We start from the raw sequence: 19,364 nt of genomic DNA on the forward strand, positions 1-19,364 counted from the left end.
CACAAGCCTACCAGACGAGCTAAATAACTTTTATGCTCGCTTCGAGGCAAGTAACACTGAAACATGCATGAGAGTATCAGCTGTTCTGGATGACTGTGTGATCACTCTCTCCGGAGCCGATGTGAGTAAGACTTTCATAAGGCCGCAGTGCCAGATGGATTACCAGGACGTGAACACAGAGCATGCTCTGACCAACTGGCAAGTGTTTTCACTGACATTTTCAACCTCTCCCTGTCTGAGTCTGTAATACCAACATGTTACAAGCAGACCACCATAGTCCCTGTGCCCAAGAACACTAAGGTAACCTGCCTAAATGACTACCGACCTGTAGCACTCACGTCTGTTGCCATGAAATCCACATCACCAACAAACTAACAAGGTCCAAGCACACCAAGAAAGTCATGACAAAACCTATTCCCCTAAGGAGACTGAAAAGATTTGGCATGGGTCCTCAGATCCTCAAAAGGCTTCACAGCTGCACCATCGAGAGCATCCTGATGGGTTGCATCACTACCTGGTATGGCAACTGCTCGGCCCCCGATCGCAAGGCACTACAGAGGGTAGTGCGTACGGCCCAGCACATCACCAGGACCTCTATACCAGGAGGTGTCAGAGGAAGGCCCTAAAAATTGTCAAAGACTTCAGCCACCCTAGTCATAGACTGTTCTCTCTGCTACCGCATGGCAAGCGGTACCGGAGCGCATAGTCTAGGTCCAAGAGGCTTCTAAACAGCTTCTACCCCAAGCCATAAGACTACTGAACAGCTAATCAGATGTCTACCCAGACTATTTGCATTCCCCCCCCCCCCCCCCCCACCCTCTTCCACGCTGCTGCTACTCTCTGTTATTATTTTTAATAACTCTACCTACATGTACATATTACTTCAATTACCTCGACACCGCTGCCCCCTGTATATAGCCCCGCTATTGTTATTTACTGCTGCTCTTTAATTATTTGTTATTCTTATCTCTTCGTTTTTTGGGGTGTATTGTCTTAAAACTGCATTGTTGGTTATTAAGGGGTTGTAAGTAAGCATTTCACTGTAAGGTCTACACCTGTTGTATTCGGCGCATGTGACAAATAACATTTGATTTGATTTGATATCACAAGGATTAAAAGGGATTTGCCAGTAGATTGTTGACTTGATTCATGATGATGACTGCTAGCTAAGATTTTGAAAGTAAGATGTTGACATGATCGGTCCAATCAAAGCTACTGTACATATAACATGATTTGACATAATTTTATCTGTGGCCAATGACCTTGAGCCTTCTTGGATGGGCACTTCTAATGTATCTCTATGGCAGTACCCAAGTGGCTAGAATTTTGTAGCTCTACCCTTAGACTTGGCCTTGACGTAGTGTCCCCATGAGTGACAGAACGCTGAGCAAATTATGGCGCAATGCTCCATATTTTCTGCTGGCTTGCCCCGCCACCACTGAATCACCTGCATTTTGGAGTTATCTTACTCAAGAAAACAAAAAAGAGACCATGTTTGTATACGGCTTTATTAACTAAATTATATATATATTTTTATACATTGTTTGCAAACTAATATGTGACACGTATTAATGCCAAAATAACATCTATTAAAAATAAAAATGGCTAAAAATGCGGGGTTCAAAACAGGTGGGGCTCTACCCCACCTGCCCTGAATGACGGGTCMCCACTGGACTTAGCCTGGTCTCAGAAGTTAAAGTGCGCTCTTCCTTATACTGCATATAGGACCATAAAACTTTACTGATTCAACATTATGCTGGGGAAAAATGTAACTTTAACATTTATTTAGTTTTTTTGGCGACAGCCAGGCAACAAGCAGGCTAGGCTGTAAACCAGGTGGCACTTAGCAGTCAGAGTGACGGAGTGGAATGCAAATGATCAGAGAGAGAGAGAGAGAGAGAGAGAGAGAGGCGCATCAGGACTGTTGTAGCTGCTAGCCTAACTGTTCATAGTTCAGTGTTCCTTGTCCCGCTCTTACTCTAATGTGTATTTGCATCTGAGGCCAGCAACAAAGGAATTTCCTCATGAGTTGAGAAGAGAGACTCCAAAATTATGACAATGGTAACGTACAGTTTCAATTTATTATCTTCTGAAAATAATCAGACAAGAATAGAACATATAAACTTTAGAACATTTAAACTTTGTACAGACCTCTCACTTTGCGGCGATAAAAGGAAATTACACATAGCCCAATTTGCATATAACATTGCAACAAATTGTTCAGAAACGTAGAAATACAGTAGTAGGCTACCTTCATTACGGAATGGAGAACTGTGAGGATTGTTATAATGATGAGTCATACACTTTTACAGTGTTATACAGTGTGGACTTTCACTTTTCGTACAGTGGCTTTGTTGTTGATCAAGTAAACGGTGTCACCTGCTCCCCGTTATTGCGTTCAATTGCTCTGCCTACACAAGCTCCCAACGTCAACACTCACAGCTGTGTAATGCCGAAGATTAGAATGTTTACCAGTCATTAAAATCATTCCCTAAATGAAAGGTTTTCACTGCAACATGTCCATTATTAAATAATGATACCTGTAGTGATTGAAAGGGAACAGCTGATGCAGGGCTTGAGATCCATTGGTGTTTTCAGGGGTATGTGCCAATAATATCTCGTTCACTACTTCACACAAATGTTAAAGTATYGGATTGGMCTAGAGAGAGAGTTTCCACCATATTTCTTATATCAGTCATTATCTTTTAAATCAGTGAAGGTAAGTGAAGAAGTGCACACTTCGGGAAGATGACGAGATATTGGGATGTGGCCAGAGGGAGCCACAACCACCTGATCTGTGCCAGAAAGGTGCAGACCTCTTGGAAGAGGTCGTAGTAGCYACGATCACATACTGGGAGGCTATCTGGCCTAGTAGTATTGAAGTCCATGGTAGCTAAGAGTTTTGCTTGTACAATAGTAAGGTGCCATGATGTGAAATACACTGTAAGATAAACCTCTAGAAAATAGTTACCCAATACATGTATGGCTGTACCATTGCACTTTACTAGGCAGAACCAGAAGCCAGCACACCTGTGAGCAGCTTAGCATTAGCCAGTGCAATTGCACTGTGCTCTGTCACTGTTTGCATKAGATACGATTCATAGTCACACGGCCATTTCCCTTTTCTACTGGTGGTTTATGGTCTCCCACGGTCCATAACAATGTCATTTTCTGTGGTCACTATCACTCTCCCTTGCTTAAAGGGCTAGCTCAGAACACAATCATAAATGTATCGTTTTCATATCATAGATGTTGTCAAGCCGAGCTCATTATTGAACACATTGCCTGCTCCCTTCTCTAAAATTAAACTGGGATTTTCAGACTGGGTGAAAAACAAGAGATTGCTATTTGAAAGAGTTTACGCAGATACTGTTAATTGGATAATGAACATGCGTGACAGATTTAAACTCTGCTGCCTGGGACACAAACAATAACAAAGTAAGGAATCCTCAGCTTACTTGCTGTATTTGCTGTACTTTTATATATTTCGTAATCAACATGTTGCGGTCTTTCTTGGTCTATATACAAACTACTTCAAAGGTAGGAAAGACATGAGTTATTCAATTAACAACACTAAACAGGACATGCCAATGATTTAAGACGTGTCAGYACATGAATATGTTAAAGACGGCGCCTAGGACTATAACAATGGGGGAAATTATATTCAAAGTAGTGTCGACCTGAGGCATAGATATCAGTTATGACTCATGACATCTTCCTTTCAACTAATTAAACAGACCTACAGCTTGCTAACCATAATGCCAGAGGATCCCTGCAGTCTATAAAATGTTCATTGAATGATTAGTTGATAGATTGACTGATAGATTAGTTGATAGTTGACTGATAGATTCATTGATTGATAATGACACTGTTTAAGTAATGGGATGCAGTAGAACAGAAAATTGATTTGTTTGCTAAAAAGAGACTTTAGCAAAGACCATGTGGGCTGGCTTTGTTCATTACCAATGTTGACACACAGGTATATTGATTGCTAGTACGCACGAGGGTTAATCCAAGGGCATAGGAAGTCTGCAAGTCAGAGGAGCTGTTTTTGGCGTGTCAGTGCGTGTCTGTGCTCGCGCGCCACCTCCCATGCCTGCTCGCCGCGTCTGCATTCCACGCCTCCGCGGCATAGCGAGGGCTCTCTCGCCGCCGCGAGTCCTGCGTTCATCCCATATCCACGTCTCCCCGATAGGGCCTCACTATGTCTCGCGTGTGCCGCGTCGCGCACCACGTCTGACTTCTGTCGGGTAGATAAATGTTAGGCCTAGATCTCCGGTCGCTTCTACTCTCGCGTCTCTGAGGGCTAGCGTCTTGCTCCGAGTGGGCTAGTGAACAAATCATAGCGCGCGCTAACTGTCCGAGCGTTCTTGGCGTTTAAAGGGTGTCTACAGTTCCTGTTTTCAGATAGGGCATCCGAGACTCACGTGTGCCACATCATTATCAGGCCCCTCCATCTTGGCAACATGAGTACAACGTGTTCTGCGTCCCACTGTGCATGCAGCTCAGTGCTTGAAGCATCTTTTAACGCGAAGGGACTCACTATAACCCTCGTGGCCTCGACGATGTTGTGGTCAGTTTCCCAAGTGTATAATGCACCATTAATGAGCTGTTCCTACTTAATTGTTCTTCTCCTGAGAATAGTGTTCTTTCCTGCCTCAGGTCGAGTAACAGAGGAGAGAAAGAGCATGTTCATAATGGCAGAGGGATAGGATATGATGTAGGACACATAATAAAAGCTTCCTCTAAAAAGCATATATGGCCGCTTTGTATAGGAACAAGCATTGAAACTGTTCTGGGAATTGAGTTATGTGCTCACTGTGCGAAACAAGTAACTATTACACAATCATACTGAGCATTGGTTGTATAGTCATGAGCACATGAAAGGAATCAATCTGACGTCTAGTGTAAGTCTCAGATGATGAGAGTGCGTGCATATTGATGCAACTAGACGCTAGTTATCATCCAAGGGTAAGGATAGGAAGCAGTATTGGAGAGCACAGATGGAGAGACCAACATTAAAGCAGAGCCTGGTGTGGAGCGATAGCTCTGGAGTGATGGCGAAGTCTGATGGAGAGAGTAATAGACATTGCTAATAACAAAATCTTTGAGAAGACTAGGCCTGAAAGGGCAATAGCAGAGAACATAGCATTTAAAGCAGAGGGATGTAGAGAATCGGAGCAGCCGAGAGCATTTAGCCGTGTAAAGCAGAGGAGTGAGGATGGGGAGAACAAGCATTAAAGCAGAGGATGGGAGAGAACAAGCATTAAAGAGAGGGTGAGGGATGGGAGAGAACAAGCATTAAGCAGAGGGTAATGATGGGTAGGATGACCAACAATACCAATAACACGCAGGAGTGTGTAGGAGAATAGGCGACAAGATAGTTAGCATACATCTACGATAGGACTCAGGCAAGAGTTGTGACGGTGGTGGTGGAGATGCATTCGTGCTTTCTGTTGTGCTACATACAGCGTTCAGTATTGTGTTCCTTTTTCAGAGTTTCTTTGGAAAATTCAAGAACCTGTAAGTAGCCTACAGTGTAGATAAACGTTTTGTTCGTCAGTCTTATATGCCTTCCTCTGACCAGAAATGTAAGCCACTGACATGACACCACACGCAAGTAACATTTCTCTTTTCATTACAGACACAGTGGGCCTCCAGCTCCACCCAAAAGAATAGGGAGCCTTCAGGAAATCCCCTTATTATGCTCGTTGCAATAGGGTTCCTCTTTATGGAAGTATGTAATGTAATGTGCTTCTTCTGCTCTCTCCCTCATCGCTCTCCGCTCTTCTCCTCCCAATCGTCTCTCTACTTTCTCCATCTCCGCCAGCGTGTGCTCTAATTGTGTACTGCGCAGAACAATCATTTAAAGCAGAGGGATGGGATCTCTTAAGATATCAAATGCATATGTAATGTCAGGAGAGGAGAGTGTAGCGGATTGGGAGAGAAACAAGCATTAATGACTAGATGGGTGGCCGAATGTACGAGTTTGTAAGTAGATAAGACACACGCTATACACACGGACCCAGACTGACACGCCAATGGATACTTTGTTGTGAGAGGTCCTGTGTGGTCTTCTTGTGTGTATCACAGGACGATGAGGATGGGAACACATATGAGGCTCCCCCCTGTGAGCGACCGGCCATGAAGGTTCCTCCCAGACATGTGGAGGAGAACGTCTATTTGGGTAACACCACCACTGTAGACTATCATTCTCATTTGAGATTTGCTCAYATCTGACTTTCATGGAAAGTATGCATTGATGCCAATGGGAGTTTGGTGCGTGGATCTCAAGTTATAATTTGTATGTATTGTTTTGAGGTGTGTTTTCATGAAACCTTATGAAAACACAAAAAATGTTGTTGCTGTTTTTGTGTTCCACAGATAGCTCTTCAGAGAGGTCCAATCGTGTTCTTCCCAAAAGGCAGGCAGCTCCGCCCCCAAGGCCAGCCAAGATGGCGCCCATGGGCAAAGCATCGGTAAACTATCAGAGTATCAATGCCCATGCCTACCTCTGACTAGCCTGTCTCTGTGTGTCTGCATACCTTTAGTGTTATTTAATGTTGTCTTTTCCCTCTATAGAAACAGCAGCCTCACCATCAGCCTGACCCTGAGGAGTTCTACATTGACCCCAACACCAAGAAACGTGAGACACCTCTCTCTATCCCCGTCTCTCCATCCTCCCCTCTCTATCCTCCTCTCTCTATCATCTTCTCTCTATCTTCTTCTCTCTATCCTCTTCTCTCTATCTTCTTCTCTCTATCCTCCTCTCTCTATCATCTTCTCTCTATCCTCCTCTCTCTATCCTCCTCTCTATCTTCTTCTCTCTATCCTCCTCTATCATCTTCTCTCTATTCTCCTCTCTCTATCATCTCCTCTCTATTCTCCTCTCTCTATCTTCTTCTCTCTATCATCTTCTCTCTATCCTCCCCTCTCTATTCTCCCCTCTCTATCCTCTGTTCTCCTCTATCTACCCCCCTCTCTCTGTCCTCTTCTATCTATCCTCCTTTCTCTATCATCTTCTCTCTATCCTTATTTCTCTATCATCTTCTCTCTATCCTCCTCTCTATCTTCTTCTCTCTATCATCTTCTCTCTATCCTCCTCTCTCTATCCTCCTCTCTCTATCCTCCTCTCTATCTTCTTCTCTCTATCCTCCTCTCTCTATCATCTTCTCTCTATTCTCCTCTCTCTATCATCTTCTCTCTATTCTCCTCTCTCTATCTTCTTCTCTCTATCATCTTCTCTCTATCCTCCCCTCTCTATTCTCCTCTCTCTATCCTCCTTTCTCTGTCCTCTGTTCTCCTCTCTCTACCCCCCTCTCTCTGTCCTCTTCTATCTATCCTCATTTCTCTATCCTCCTTTCTCTATCCTTCTTTCTCTATCCTCCTTTCTCTGTCCTCCCCTCTCTGTCCTCCCCTCTCTGTCCTCTTCTCTCTATCCTCCTCTCTCTACGCTCCTCTCTCTATCCTCCTTTCTCTATCCTCTTCTCTCTATCCTCCCCTCTCTATCCTCTTCTCTCTATCCTCCCCTCTCTATCCTCCCCTCTCTCTATCCTCCCCTGTCTAACATCCTCTCTCTATCTCTATCCTACTCTCTCTATCCTCCTCTCTGTCCTCTTCTCTCTATCTCTATCCTCCTCGCTCTATCCTCCTCTCTGTACTCTTCTTGCTCTGAGGATGCGGCTGGGGATGCCGTCTGTGCCGGCAGCCTTGCGAGGGTTAACACATTTAAATGTTTTACTCACGTTGGCTGCAGTGAAGGAGAGCCCGCAGGTTTTGGTAGCGGGCCGTGTCAGTGGCACTGTGTTGTCCTCAAAGCGAGCAAAGAAGTTGTTTAGTTTGTCTGGGAGCAAGACATCGTGGTCCGCGGCGGGGCTGGTTTTACTTTTGTAGTCCATGATTGACTGTAGACCCTGCCACATACCTCTRGTGTCTGAGCCGTTGAATTGCAACTCTACTTTGTCTCTATACTGACGCTTAGCTTGTTTGATTGCCTTGAGGAGGGAATAGCTACACTGTTTGTATTCAGTCATGTTTCCCGGTCACCTTGCCCTGATTAAAAGCAATGTATGCACTTGCTAATAAACTTGCTCACCGAATCAGCGTATTCATCAATGTTATTGTCCGACGCTATGCGGAACATATCCCAGTCCACGTGATCAAAGCAATCTTGAAGCGTGGAATCCGATTGTCCGGACCGATTGTTCGGACCAGCGTTGAACAGACCTGAGTCTGGTAGCAGCAGTTGTGATGTGTGTGTAGCATGAATATGTGTGTGGATGTGTGGATGTCTGTGTGGGTGTGTGGATGTCTGTGTGGGTGTGTGAGTGAGTGCATGTGTGCTAATGTGCAGAGAATCAGAGCAGGTGGTCAGTCCAGTTCAAGTGTTCAGCAGGCTGATGGCTTGTAGATAGAAACTGTCTCTGAGCCTGTTGGTATCTGACCTCATGGTCCGATAACGTCTGCTCGACGGTAAGGGAGTGAACAGCCCGAGGCTGGGGTGTGCAGGGTCCTTGATGATGCTGCGGGCCTTCCTCAGGCACTGTTTTCGGATAAATATCCTGGATGAGTGGGAGTTTCTCCTAAATGATGATTGTGTATTTTAAATCTGGATATGAATTGTGCCCTATACATAGATGTGAATGTTGATTGATGAAAAGGTGTAAAAGGTCATGTAATTCTTGAGGCATGTATTGTACAGGAGAATTAACAAACCAGTAAGTTAAGTTTGAATGGTCAAGCTTCCCTCTCTCTCTCTCTAGCTCCTGAGGTAGACAGGAAGGAGAAGCCAGGGAAAAGGTCTACTCCTAAGAAGTCTGCCCCTCCTCCTTCCCGCCCTGCCCCTGCTCCCACCCCTCCCCCTGCAGAGGAAGGTAAACGCTACAGTTACAGGTCTAGTTCCTGCCCGACTAGTAATTTAGGTGCAAGCAGTGCATTACATCAACCAATGGTTGCATTCCAAGTCATCGACTGTGCATAGCTGATATGTTAAATACCTATCCAGTTGTTGTAAGATCTGGCATGCATCTGCAATGTAGTCGTGCAGGATCTCGACCAATAATCATACCCTGGAACCCTGAWAGGACATTGGTGTGCTATTACATCAAGTCACCACTAGAGGGATGTGTGATACTGCAACAGCATCAGCCTCTGTTTTCTCTGTTATGCATTGCAGATGTCTACCTGGATCCTAATGAAGGACAGGTGAGCCCAACACATCGTTAACAGACAGAGCCTCACCTCTACCTCCAACCCCCAAACATTAGCCTTTTTATCCGCTGTACCCTTTTAACACATTCTTGATGGCCAATCAGTATATTCATAGTTTCCTAGGGCCATGAGATGTCTGGTTTCTGGACAATTTCTAATTCGGCCAGAGAGAGGTGATTAATATGCGTGTTGTGTCTCTGTTTCAGGCAGACAGTGATGACCTGTATCTGGAGCCCACAGCAGGTCAGTTACTCCTGTAGACCCACTAATACAGCCTCAGTGTCAATGCATTTATACTGAGGTTTTGACTAGAGAATATATTTTACATGAGATAAAGAGACAGGACATGAATTCCAAATGATTAAAGAAAAAACGTATTTAGCTTATTTTGAGAGAAAAAAATCCTTGGCACTGTCAAAAATAAGTACTCCTGTTTCTCCAGCTTGCCCCCCTGCTCCTCGCGGGCCCATYAGGATGCCCCTCCTACCCAAGACAGCAATTGCCCCTCCCCCCATGCCCATGTGAGTACACCTGTCAAGACATGAGATGAAAAATGCACAAACTCATCTTGGTGTAATTTAGGTGTATATCACCACTTCCATTCTTTTCATAGTTATGCAAATGCAATAACTGAATTTCAATTCACCTCCTGAATTGACTACGTTAAACTGGCRTTGACACCATCCCTGAAACCAGTGCCATTCTATGTCATGAGAGAAGCCATGTTATTGTTTTTGAGTTTTATTGTTTGACATGCGATATCAGCTCAATCCCATTGTGTCTGTCTGTCTGTCTGTCTCTGTAGAAAACCTCCAGTGCCCAGAGCCAAGTCGGTGAGTTTCTCCATTTTCTCCATTTCTCCATCCATTCTCGCACATTATTTAACACACCACGGGCACATGATTTAACACATCACACCACTGGCCGGTTTCTAACACAGAATTTGCCTATTTCAGAGATTCTCCACTGAACATGTTTTTTAGTGCAGGAGTGTAGGCCTTATCTGTGTCCACATTTGAATGAGTTTGACACTTTCCTGTATTCCAGAGTTCTCTACTGGTCAGTGAGGCAAAGACAGGTAAGTGAAACTACATTCTGTCTGACTAAAAATAGATGGATCATGATGATAATGTCTGCATCCCAAATGGCCTATTCCCTACATGCACTACTTTTGACCAGAGGGAACTGAGTGCCATTTGGAACACAACCATGAAGTGAAAATGCAGAACCTGGTCCATTGCTGTGTTTCTGTGACCCTCCCCAGCTCCTRCGCCTGATGTGAAACGCTCCACGTTCCCTGGCAAGCTGCCCCCACCCACCCTAGGCATCAAACCCCCCCTCCCCGCATCCCTAAAGGAACCCAAACCCAGGTGAGGCTTGGGAACACAGCCACTCTCAGCACTATGCATGTACACACTGGATGAGACCACGCTATACGCTGCAAAAACATACATGTTTTATATGTGTTAACCATGTTAAGCAGGTTCATGCTTTATGAACTTTCAGTCCTGTACAAGCAGCAACAGTCAAACACATYGATACCACTTASTATTGCCTGATAACGATTTCCATTCTGTTGAGGTCTATGAAGAGGATCTTATGTTTGAAGTGTTAAGATGGCMCCGAAGAAGATGACTGACGTGTTACATGCTCCTAACCAACTGTGCTATTTTGTTAGTTTTTTTGTATTGTCTGTAACTTATTTTGTACATAATGTTGCTGCTACCGTCTCTTATGGACYTCAGKACAGCGATTATTCACCTRGAACTGGAAGAAGCTTTTTCCTTTAACGAGTCCGACGAGAAGGATATACTGCTTTCCCGGGAACAGGCCCAAATCCCCGTCATTTGCGTGAAGTAAAGACGAAGGAAAAAGGGGGCGCAGGTCAGGCTACCTTCTGAGAATCCGTAGGCTAGCAAGTAAAACTCCCACTGCCATCCGTTCTACTGGCTAACATGCAATCATTGGAAAATCAAATTGATGACCTACGATTACGACTATCCTACCAACGGGACATGAAAAACGGGAATATCTTATGTTTCGTGGCTGAACGAGTCGTGGCTGAACGACGACACGGATAATATAGAGCTGGCGGGATTTTCCATGCACCGGCAGAACAGAGAAGAAGCTTTGTCATGTAAGACGAGGGGTGAGGGTGTGTGTCTTTTTGTCAATAACAGTTGGTGCGTGATGGATATTAATATTAACTCATTATTAATATTWAAAAAGTCTRGAGGTATTGCTCGAGTACTCGAGTACCTTATGATAAGCTGTAGACCAGACTATCTACCAAGAGAGTTCTCATCTTTATTATTCGAAGCCGTCTATTTGCCACCACAGACCGATGCTGGCACGAAGACATCAACTCAACCAACTCTATAAGGCCATAAGCAAACAAGAAAATGCTCATCCAAAAGCAGCACTCCTATTAGCTGGGGACTTTAATACAAACTTAAATCAATTTTAATTTTTTTTTACCAGCATGTCATATCTGAAAAAACTCTAGACCACCTTTACTCCACACACAGAGATGCATACAAAGCTCTCCCCCGCCCTCCATTTGGCAAAGCTCTCCCCCGCCCTCCATTTGGCAAATCTGACCATAATTCTATCCTCCTGATTCCTGCTTACAAGCAAAAACTAAAGCAGGAATTACCAGTGACCTGCTCAGTATGGAAGTGGTCAGATGATGTGGATGCTACGGTACAGGACAGTTTTGCTAGCACAGACTGGAATATGTTCCGGGATTCATCCAATGACATTGAGGAGTATACCACCTCAGTCATCAGCTTCATCAATAAGTGCATCGACGACTTCGTCCCCACTGTGACCGTACGTACATATCCCAACCAGAAGCCATGGATTGCAGGCAACATCCGCAGCGAGCTAAAGGCTAGAGCTGCCGCTTTCAATGAGCGGGACACTAATCCGGATGCTTATAAGAAGTCCCGCTATGCCCTCAGATGAACCATCAAACAATTAAACAGGCAATACAGGATTAAGATTGAATCCTACTACACCGGCTCTGACACTCGTCGGATGTGGCAGGGCTTGAAAACTATTACGGACTACAAAGGGAGACCCAGACGCGAGCTGCCCAGTGACACGAGCARACCAGACGAGCTAAATGCAAGCAACACTGAAGCATGCACGAGAGCACCAGCTGTTCTGGATGACTGTGTGATAACGCTCTCGGTAGCCGATGTGAGCAAGACCTTTAAACAGGTCAACATTCACAAAGCCGCGYGGCCAGACGGATTACCAGGACGTGTACTCAAAGCTTGCACGAACCAACTGGCAAGTGTCTTCACTGACATTTTCAATCTCTCCCTGACCGAGTCTATAATACCTAAACTCAGCAAAAAAAGAAACATCCCTTTTTCAGGACCCTGTCTTTCATAGATAACTCGTAAAAATCKAAATAACTTCACAGATCTTCATTGTAAAGGGTTTAAACACTGTTGCCCATGCTTGTTCAATGAACCATAAACCATTAATGAACATGCACCTGTGGAACGGTTGTTAAGACACTAACAGRAATTAAGGTCACAGTTATGATAATTTAGGACACTAAAGAAGCCTTTCTACTGACTCTGAAAAACACCAAAAGAAAGATGCCCAGGGTCCCTGCTCATCTGCGTGAACGTGCCTTAGGCATGCTGCAAGGAGGCATGAGGACTGCAGATGTGGCCAGGGCAATTAATTGCAATGTCCGTACTGTGAGACGCCTAAGACAGCGCTACAGGGATACAGGATGGATAGCTGATCGTCCTCGCAGTGGCAGACCACGTGTAACAACGCACAGGATCGGTACATCTGAACATCACACCTGTGGGACAGGTACATGATGGCAACAACAACTGTCCGAGTTACACCAGGAATGCACAAGCCCTCCATCAGTGCTCAGACTGTCCGCAATAGGCTGAGAGAGGCTGGACTGAGGGCTTGTAGGCCTGTTGTAAGGCAGGTCCTCACCAGACATCACCGGCAACAACGTTGCCTATGGGCACACACCCACCGTCTCTGGACCAGACAGGACTGGCAAAGAGTGCTCTTCACTTACGAGTCGCGGTTTTGTTTCACCAAGGGTGATGGTCGGATTTGCGTATATCATTGAAGGAATGAGCGTTACACCGAGGCCTGTACTCTGGAGCGGGATCGATTTGGAGGTGGAGGGTCCATCATGGTCTGGGGCGGTGTGTCACAGCATCATCGGACTGAGCTTGTTGTCATTGCAGGCAATCTCAACGCTGTGTGTTACAGGGAAGACACCTCCTCCCTCATGTGGTACCCTTCCTGCAGGCTCATCCTGACATGACCCTCCAGCATGACAATGCCACTAGCCATACTGCTCATTCTGTGCTATTTCCTGCAAGACAGGAATGTCAGTGTTCTGCCATGGCCAGCGAAGAGCCCAGATCCAATCCCATTGAGCATGTCTGGGACCTGTTGGATCGGAGGTGAGGGCTAGGGCCATTCCCCCCAGAAATGTATGGGAACTTGCAGGTGCCTTGGTGGAAGAGTGGGGTAACATCTCACAGCAAGAACTGGCAAAGCTGGTGCAGTCCATGAGGAGGAGATGCACTGCAGTACTTAATGCAGCTGGTGGCCACACAGATACTGACTGTTACTTTTGATTTTGACCCCCCCCCTTTGTTCAGAGACACATTATTCAATTTTGTTAGTCACATGTCTGTGGAACTTGTTCAGTATGTCTCAGTTGTTGAATTTGTTATGTTCATACAAATATTTACACATGTTAAGTTTGTGAAAAGAAACGCAGTTGACAGTGAGAGGAGTTCTTTTTTTTGCTGATTTACATGTTTCAAGCAGACCACCATAGTCCATGTGCCAAAGGTAGCGAAGGTAACCTGCTAAATGATTAACCCCCGTAGCACTCACGTCGGTAGCCATGAAGTGCTTTGTAATGGCTCACATCAACAACATCCCCCGGATACCCTAGACCCACTCCAATTTGCATACCGCCTCAACAGATCCACAGATGATGCAATCTTAATCCACTCCACACTGCCCTTTCTCACCTGGACAAAAATTTAACACCTATGTGAGAATGCTGTTCATTGACTACAACTCAGCATTCAACACCATAGTGCCCACGAAGCTCATCACTAAGCTAAGGACCCTGGGACTAAACACCTCCCGCTGCAACTGGATTCTGGACTTCCTGACGGGCCGCCCCCAGGTGGTAAGGGTAGGCAACAACACGCCTGCCACGGTGATCCTCAACACTGGGGCCCCTCAGGGGTGTGTACTTAGTCCCCTCCTGTACTCCCTGTTCTCCCACGACTGTTTGCCAAACACGACTCCAACACCATCATTAAGTTTGCTGACGACACAACAGTGGTAGGCCTGATCACAGACAACGATGAGACAGCCTATAGGGAGGAAGTCAGAGAACTGGCAGTGTGGTGCCAGGTCAACAACCACTCCCTCAAGACAAAGGAGCTGATTTTGGGCTACAGGAAAAGGCGGGCCGAACAGGCCCCCATTAACATCAACGGGGCTGTAGTGGAGCGGGTCGAGAGTTTCAAGTTCCTTGGTGTTCACATCACCAACGAACTATCATGGTCCAAACACACCAAGACAGTCGTAAAGAGGGCACGACAAAACCTTTTCCCCCTCAGGAGACTGAAAAGATTTGGCATGGGTCCCCAYATCCTCAAAAAGTTATTTAGCTGAACCATCGAGAGCATCCTGACCGGTTGCATCACCGCCTGGTATGGCAACTGCTCGGCATCTGACGGTAAGGCGCTACAGAGGGTAGTGCGTACGGCCCAGTACATCACAGGGGCCAAGTTTGCTGCCATCCAGGACCTATATAATAGGCGGTGTCAGAGGAAAGCATATAAAATTATCAGAGACTCAGGTCACCCAAGTCATAGACTATTTTCTCTGCTACCGCATGGGAAGCGGTACCGGAGCACCAAGTCTTTGACCAAAAGGCTCCGTAACAGCTTCTACCCCCAAGCCGTAAGACTGCTGAACAATTAATCAAATGGCCACCGGACTATTTACATTGAACCCCGCCCCCATTTGTTTTGTACACTGCTGCTACTCGCTGTTCATTATCTATGCATAGTCACTTCACCCCTTCCTACATGTACAAATTACCTCAACTAACCTGTACACCCACACACTGACTCGGTACCGGTACCCCCTGTATATAGCCTCGTTATTGTTATGTTATTGTGTTACTTTTTATTATTTTTCCCTTCAGTTTATTTGGTAAATATTTTCTTAACTCTTCTTGAACTGCACTGTTGGTTAAGGGCTTGTAAGTAACCATTTCACCTTAAGTTCTACACTTGTTGTATTCGGTGCATGTGACAAATAAAGTTTGATTTGATCTGTGATAACATAGCTAAGTCTTTGAAGTATGAAGGCCTACTGTTCTTGCGTATTCAATATTGTTGTAGCCACAGGCCTATATTGCTCATCTATTATAGTAAGCATGTTGGCTAACATTGGACCTGTTYTCTGTGTTGCAGCCCCCCTCCCCCGCCCATTATAGACACTACCGCAGCAGGTAAGAGCARGCTGGGAACAGGACCAGTTTTGGGTCACAGCTGAAGGATAGACAGCCATAGAAATGGAAATAAAGGATGTGTGGAACTCTGAAATGCTCCAACTGTGGTTTGCTAATCAGAGGGAAGGACATCCTTCATTTCTTTACATTTGTGTTGTTTTTCTGTCCACATAATATGAACATGTTGGAGGTGCATATTGTTCATTTTTCATTACCTATGTGAATTGGAAGCCATTTCCATTATAACGTGAATTATAACATAATTATAACTTGTTTAACCCCMTCATCTAGGGTCACTGTGGCTACTATCAGTAGTGCTGTCCAGCATACTTGTGGCCTTGATTGCAACTACATGCTTTATTTTGAATAGACTGTAGAGCAGGGTTTCCTAAACTCGGTCCTGCTCCCCCGCCCCCAGCTGTGGAGTGCTAGGGCAAAACCCAAACCATGCACCCAGGGGGGGGGGGGGGCGGCAAATTTGAGACCTGAGACCAAATTTGGGAAACCCTGCTGTAGAGCACTCTACACGTTGGTCAACAACTCATTATTTCTCTCTATGCCAAAGTTTCTCCCTCTGTTATGAAGACAACCATGCAGGCAGGAAAGGAGGTATGTGTCTTTCCCTCTCATACCGTACCTCTCATGTAACCATGCATAATACAGTGTTAAAGTGCTACAAATGTTGCTGCAAACCTTAGTTAAATGGTGATATACCTGAAGTATGGGGTATCCTTGGATATAACTGTGGTGGCAGGCAGGGGAGGGCYTCATAGAGAACTGTGGTGTGTTACAGGAGAAAGAGTGGTTCGCTGGAAACTGCAATAGAAAGACTGCTGAGGACCTCTTACTGCAGATCAACAAGGTGGGATACACACACACACTGGAGATGAGCACACACACACAAATGCACGCAAATACACACACACACACACACACACACACACACACACACACAGTTCTTGAAGTACCATATAAAATAAAAACTGAAAATGACTAAAAAAAAATGGTAAAGAATCCCCAGCTCTGAAGGACCTGACCAATGTGATTCCTGAATCAATATGATTAGTTATAGTTAGTTAGCCAGTATTCCTCAACAGTGAATCAATACTTCATTGATCTATTAGCCTGTCCACTTGGTCCTCTGTGGTTCTCTCCCCTCCTCTCTATATGTTGCTCAGGTGCTGCTGATGTTTTGTGATTATGTGTTATAATGCTGCTGATTATATGAGTGTATCTGTCTCTGGCCCTTTGTCTTTACTAACACAGCCGACCTGTTTCATTTCACGCTGAAATAGACAAGTAGCGATGTGAGAGTAATCTCGGTCGTAACTCCCCTTTATTTGACTGTGTGTGTGCGTGTGTGTGCGTGTGTGTGTAGCCTCGGGTTACAGCTGACACATACACACACCATCACTGAGTCTGATTAATCTGTGCTCATTCAAAGACCCTGTGGATTTTGATACTGATATCCATTCTCTCCTCCCTCCCTCATTCGCTCCGCTCCCCTCCCCTCCCGCTGCCTATTCCTCCCCCCTCTCTCCCTCTTGTAGGACGGGGCATTCCTTATACGTCGCAGTTCAGCCCAGAACGCCCGTCAGCCCTACACACTGGCTGTCCTATACAGACAGAAGGTCTATAACATCCCCATCCGCTTTCTGGAGGAGACGCGCGGCTACGCCCTCGGAAAGGAGGGCAAGAAGAACGAGGAGGTGAAGAGGCGGGGGGGAAGAGAGGGAGAGTGCTAAACAAGGGGTAAAATAATGAATCGGTGAAAGAGAATGGGAGGATGAGGACGAGAGTGTGAGATGGGGGACACAGAGAGAGAGAGAGAGAGAGAGAGAGAGAGAGGGGGGAAATGAAAATGTGAGGAGGAGGAGAAGAGAGGGATAGGAGAGGGGAAAAGACAAGAGGCCACAGGAGGAAAGGAGGATTTGCAAAAATTATTTGCAAAGGGAGAATGTGGGGGGAAAAGAATGAAGAGGTCAGGTGGGATAGAGGGAGGATGTGGGAGGAAAGGAGGATGTGTGGAAAAGAGACGAAGGAATGCAACTTAGTACTGTACTGTAACCTCTGCAATAACTATACTGTAGTAACTCTCTCTCTCTCCCTTCCTCTCTCTCTCTCTTTCCCTCGCTACTCCCTCCCTCGCTACTCCCTCCCGCGTCCCTCCCTCCATCTCTCTCTCTCTCATAGTTTTTCAGTAGTCTCCAGGAGATCATCTCTCACCACAAGAATAACCAACTGCTGCTGATCGATAGCAAGAGTCAGGCCAAGCACACCACGTATCTCACCCATCCAGCCCATCCATAAACTACATTATCCATAACCCCCACACAATATATATCACCCACCCAGACTGACAAACTACACTACACAACTATAAGGTGGCAGGTAGCCTAGCGGTTAGAGCGTTGGGCCAGTAACTGAAAGGTCGCTGATTTGAATACCTGAGTCGATAAGGTGAAAATTCTGTCAATGTGCCCTTGAGCAAGGCACCTCATTTGCTCCAGGGCCGCCGTGCTACTATTGCTGACCCTGTAAAAAAAAACACATTTCACTGCACCTGTACATTTCACTTCGCTGTATGTGACAATAAAACAAAATCTTTTCATAACCCACAGAAATGTGTATCTCACCTACACCAGCCCATTCATAAAGTACATTAAATGCTACCATTAATAACTAAATACATTTGATAACTTGGAAATACTACCTTCAATAGTCATGTTCCTCACCACAACATATCCACTACAAACCCTCGTTTTTGTTTTGTGATGAAAATGGCTAGAAGTGTACATATTACCGTATATCTGTGTACTGTATGTGTTTGTGTGTTTTAAGTATGCTGTAATTACGTCTGTTTGACTTTATTAACCTATTTTTTATTTAAATTAGATTAATTTTAAAATGCTTGCACCTGAATAGAGTAGTGAGTAGTCTATGAAAAGGTATATTCAATACCCGATTCTTGCTCTGACTCTTTATGCAGTGCTTGTTTCAGTGAGTGATGGGCAATTCAATTTTGTGTCTACACCTGTGTTGTGACTGAATACTGTGTAAGTGGGCCATCRGTAAGTTTCTATTTATATAATAATATAGTCTGAAATGTTTTGAAATCCTGTTTGTGTTTTATCATTTTGTTGTATTTGCAACACCACAGCGTGAATGGCATTTATTTCCCTCAAAGTTTAAGTTGTTAGTTTAGATCTCCATAAATGCAAGGATTCACTAATTCCACAAATTAACTTTCAAGAAGGCACACCTGTTAATTGAAATGCATTCCAGGTGACTACCTCATGAAGCTGGTTGAGAGAATGCCAAGAGTGTGCAAAGCTGCCATCAAGGCAAAGGGTGGCTATTTGAAGAATCTCAAATATAAAATATATTTTGATTAGTTTAACACTTTTTTGGTTAATACATGATTCCATATGTGTTATTTAATATTTTTGATGTCTTCACTATTATTATACGATGTTGAAAATAGTAAAATTAAGAAAAACCCTTGAATGAGTAGGTGTTCTAAACTACAGGTAACTGCCAAAATAAAGGAAACACCAACATAAAGTGTCAATWAGGCGTTGGGTCACCACAAGCCAGAACAGCTTCA

At 44.9% G+C, this 19,364-nt stretch overlaps 1 protein-coding gene across 1 annotated transcript; it reads left to right on the forward strand.

The window, feature by feature from the left end:
* Nucleotides 1-1,912: 1,912 nt before the first annotated feature.
* LOC111974353 (B-cell linker protein) lies at nucleotides 1,913-18,873 on the forward strand. Its single transcript, XM_070447351.1, has 19 exons — nucleotides 1,913-2,061; nucleotides 5,498-5,523; nucleotides 5,645-5,710; nucleotides 5,831-5,846; nucleotides 6,094-6,187; nucleotides 6,385-6,479; nucleotides 6,583-6,646; nucleotides 8,763-8,873; nucleotides 9,176-9,204; nucleotides 9,417-9,453; nucleotides 9,653-9,731; nucleotides 10,016-10,043; nucleotides 10,258-10,288; nucleotides 10,475-10,580; nucleotides 15,720-15,757; nucleotides 16,323-16,366; nucleotides 16,551-16,619; nucleotides 17,308-17,466; nucleotides 17,951-18,873. Exons 1-19 carry the CDS (start codon nucleotides 2,053-2,055, stop codon nucleotides 18,065-18,067), a joined length of 1,218 nt encoding a protein of 405 aa, XP_070303452.1. The 5' UTR covers nucleotides 1,913-2,052; the 3' UTR covers nucleotides 18,068-18,873.
* Nucleotides 18,874-19,364: the final 491 nt, after the last annotated feature.

This window comes from Salvelinus sp. IW2-2015, linkage group LG15, assembly GCF_002910315.2.
Source record: "Salvelinus sp. IW2-2015 linkage group LG15, ASM291031v2, whole genome shotgun sequence".
NCBI classification, from domain to species: Eukaryota; Metazoa; Chordata; class Actinopteri; order Salmoniformes; family Salmonidae; genus Salvelinus; species Salvelinus sp. IW2-2015.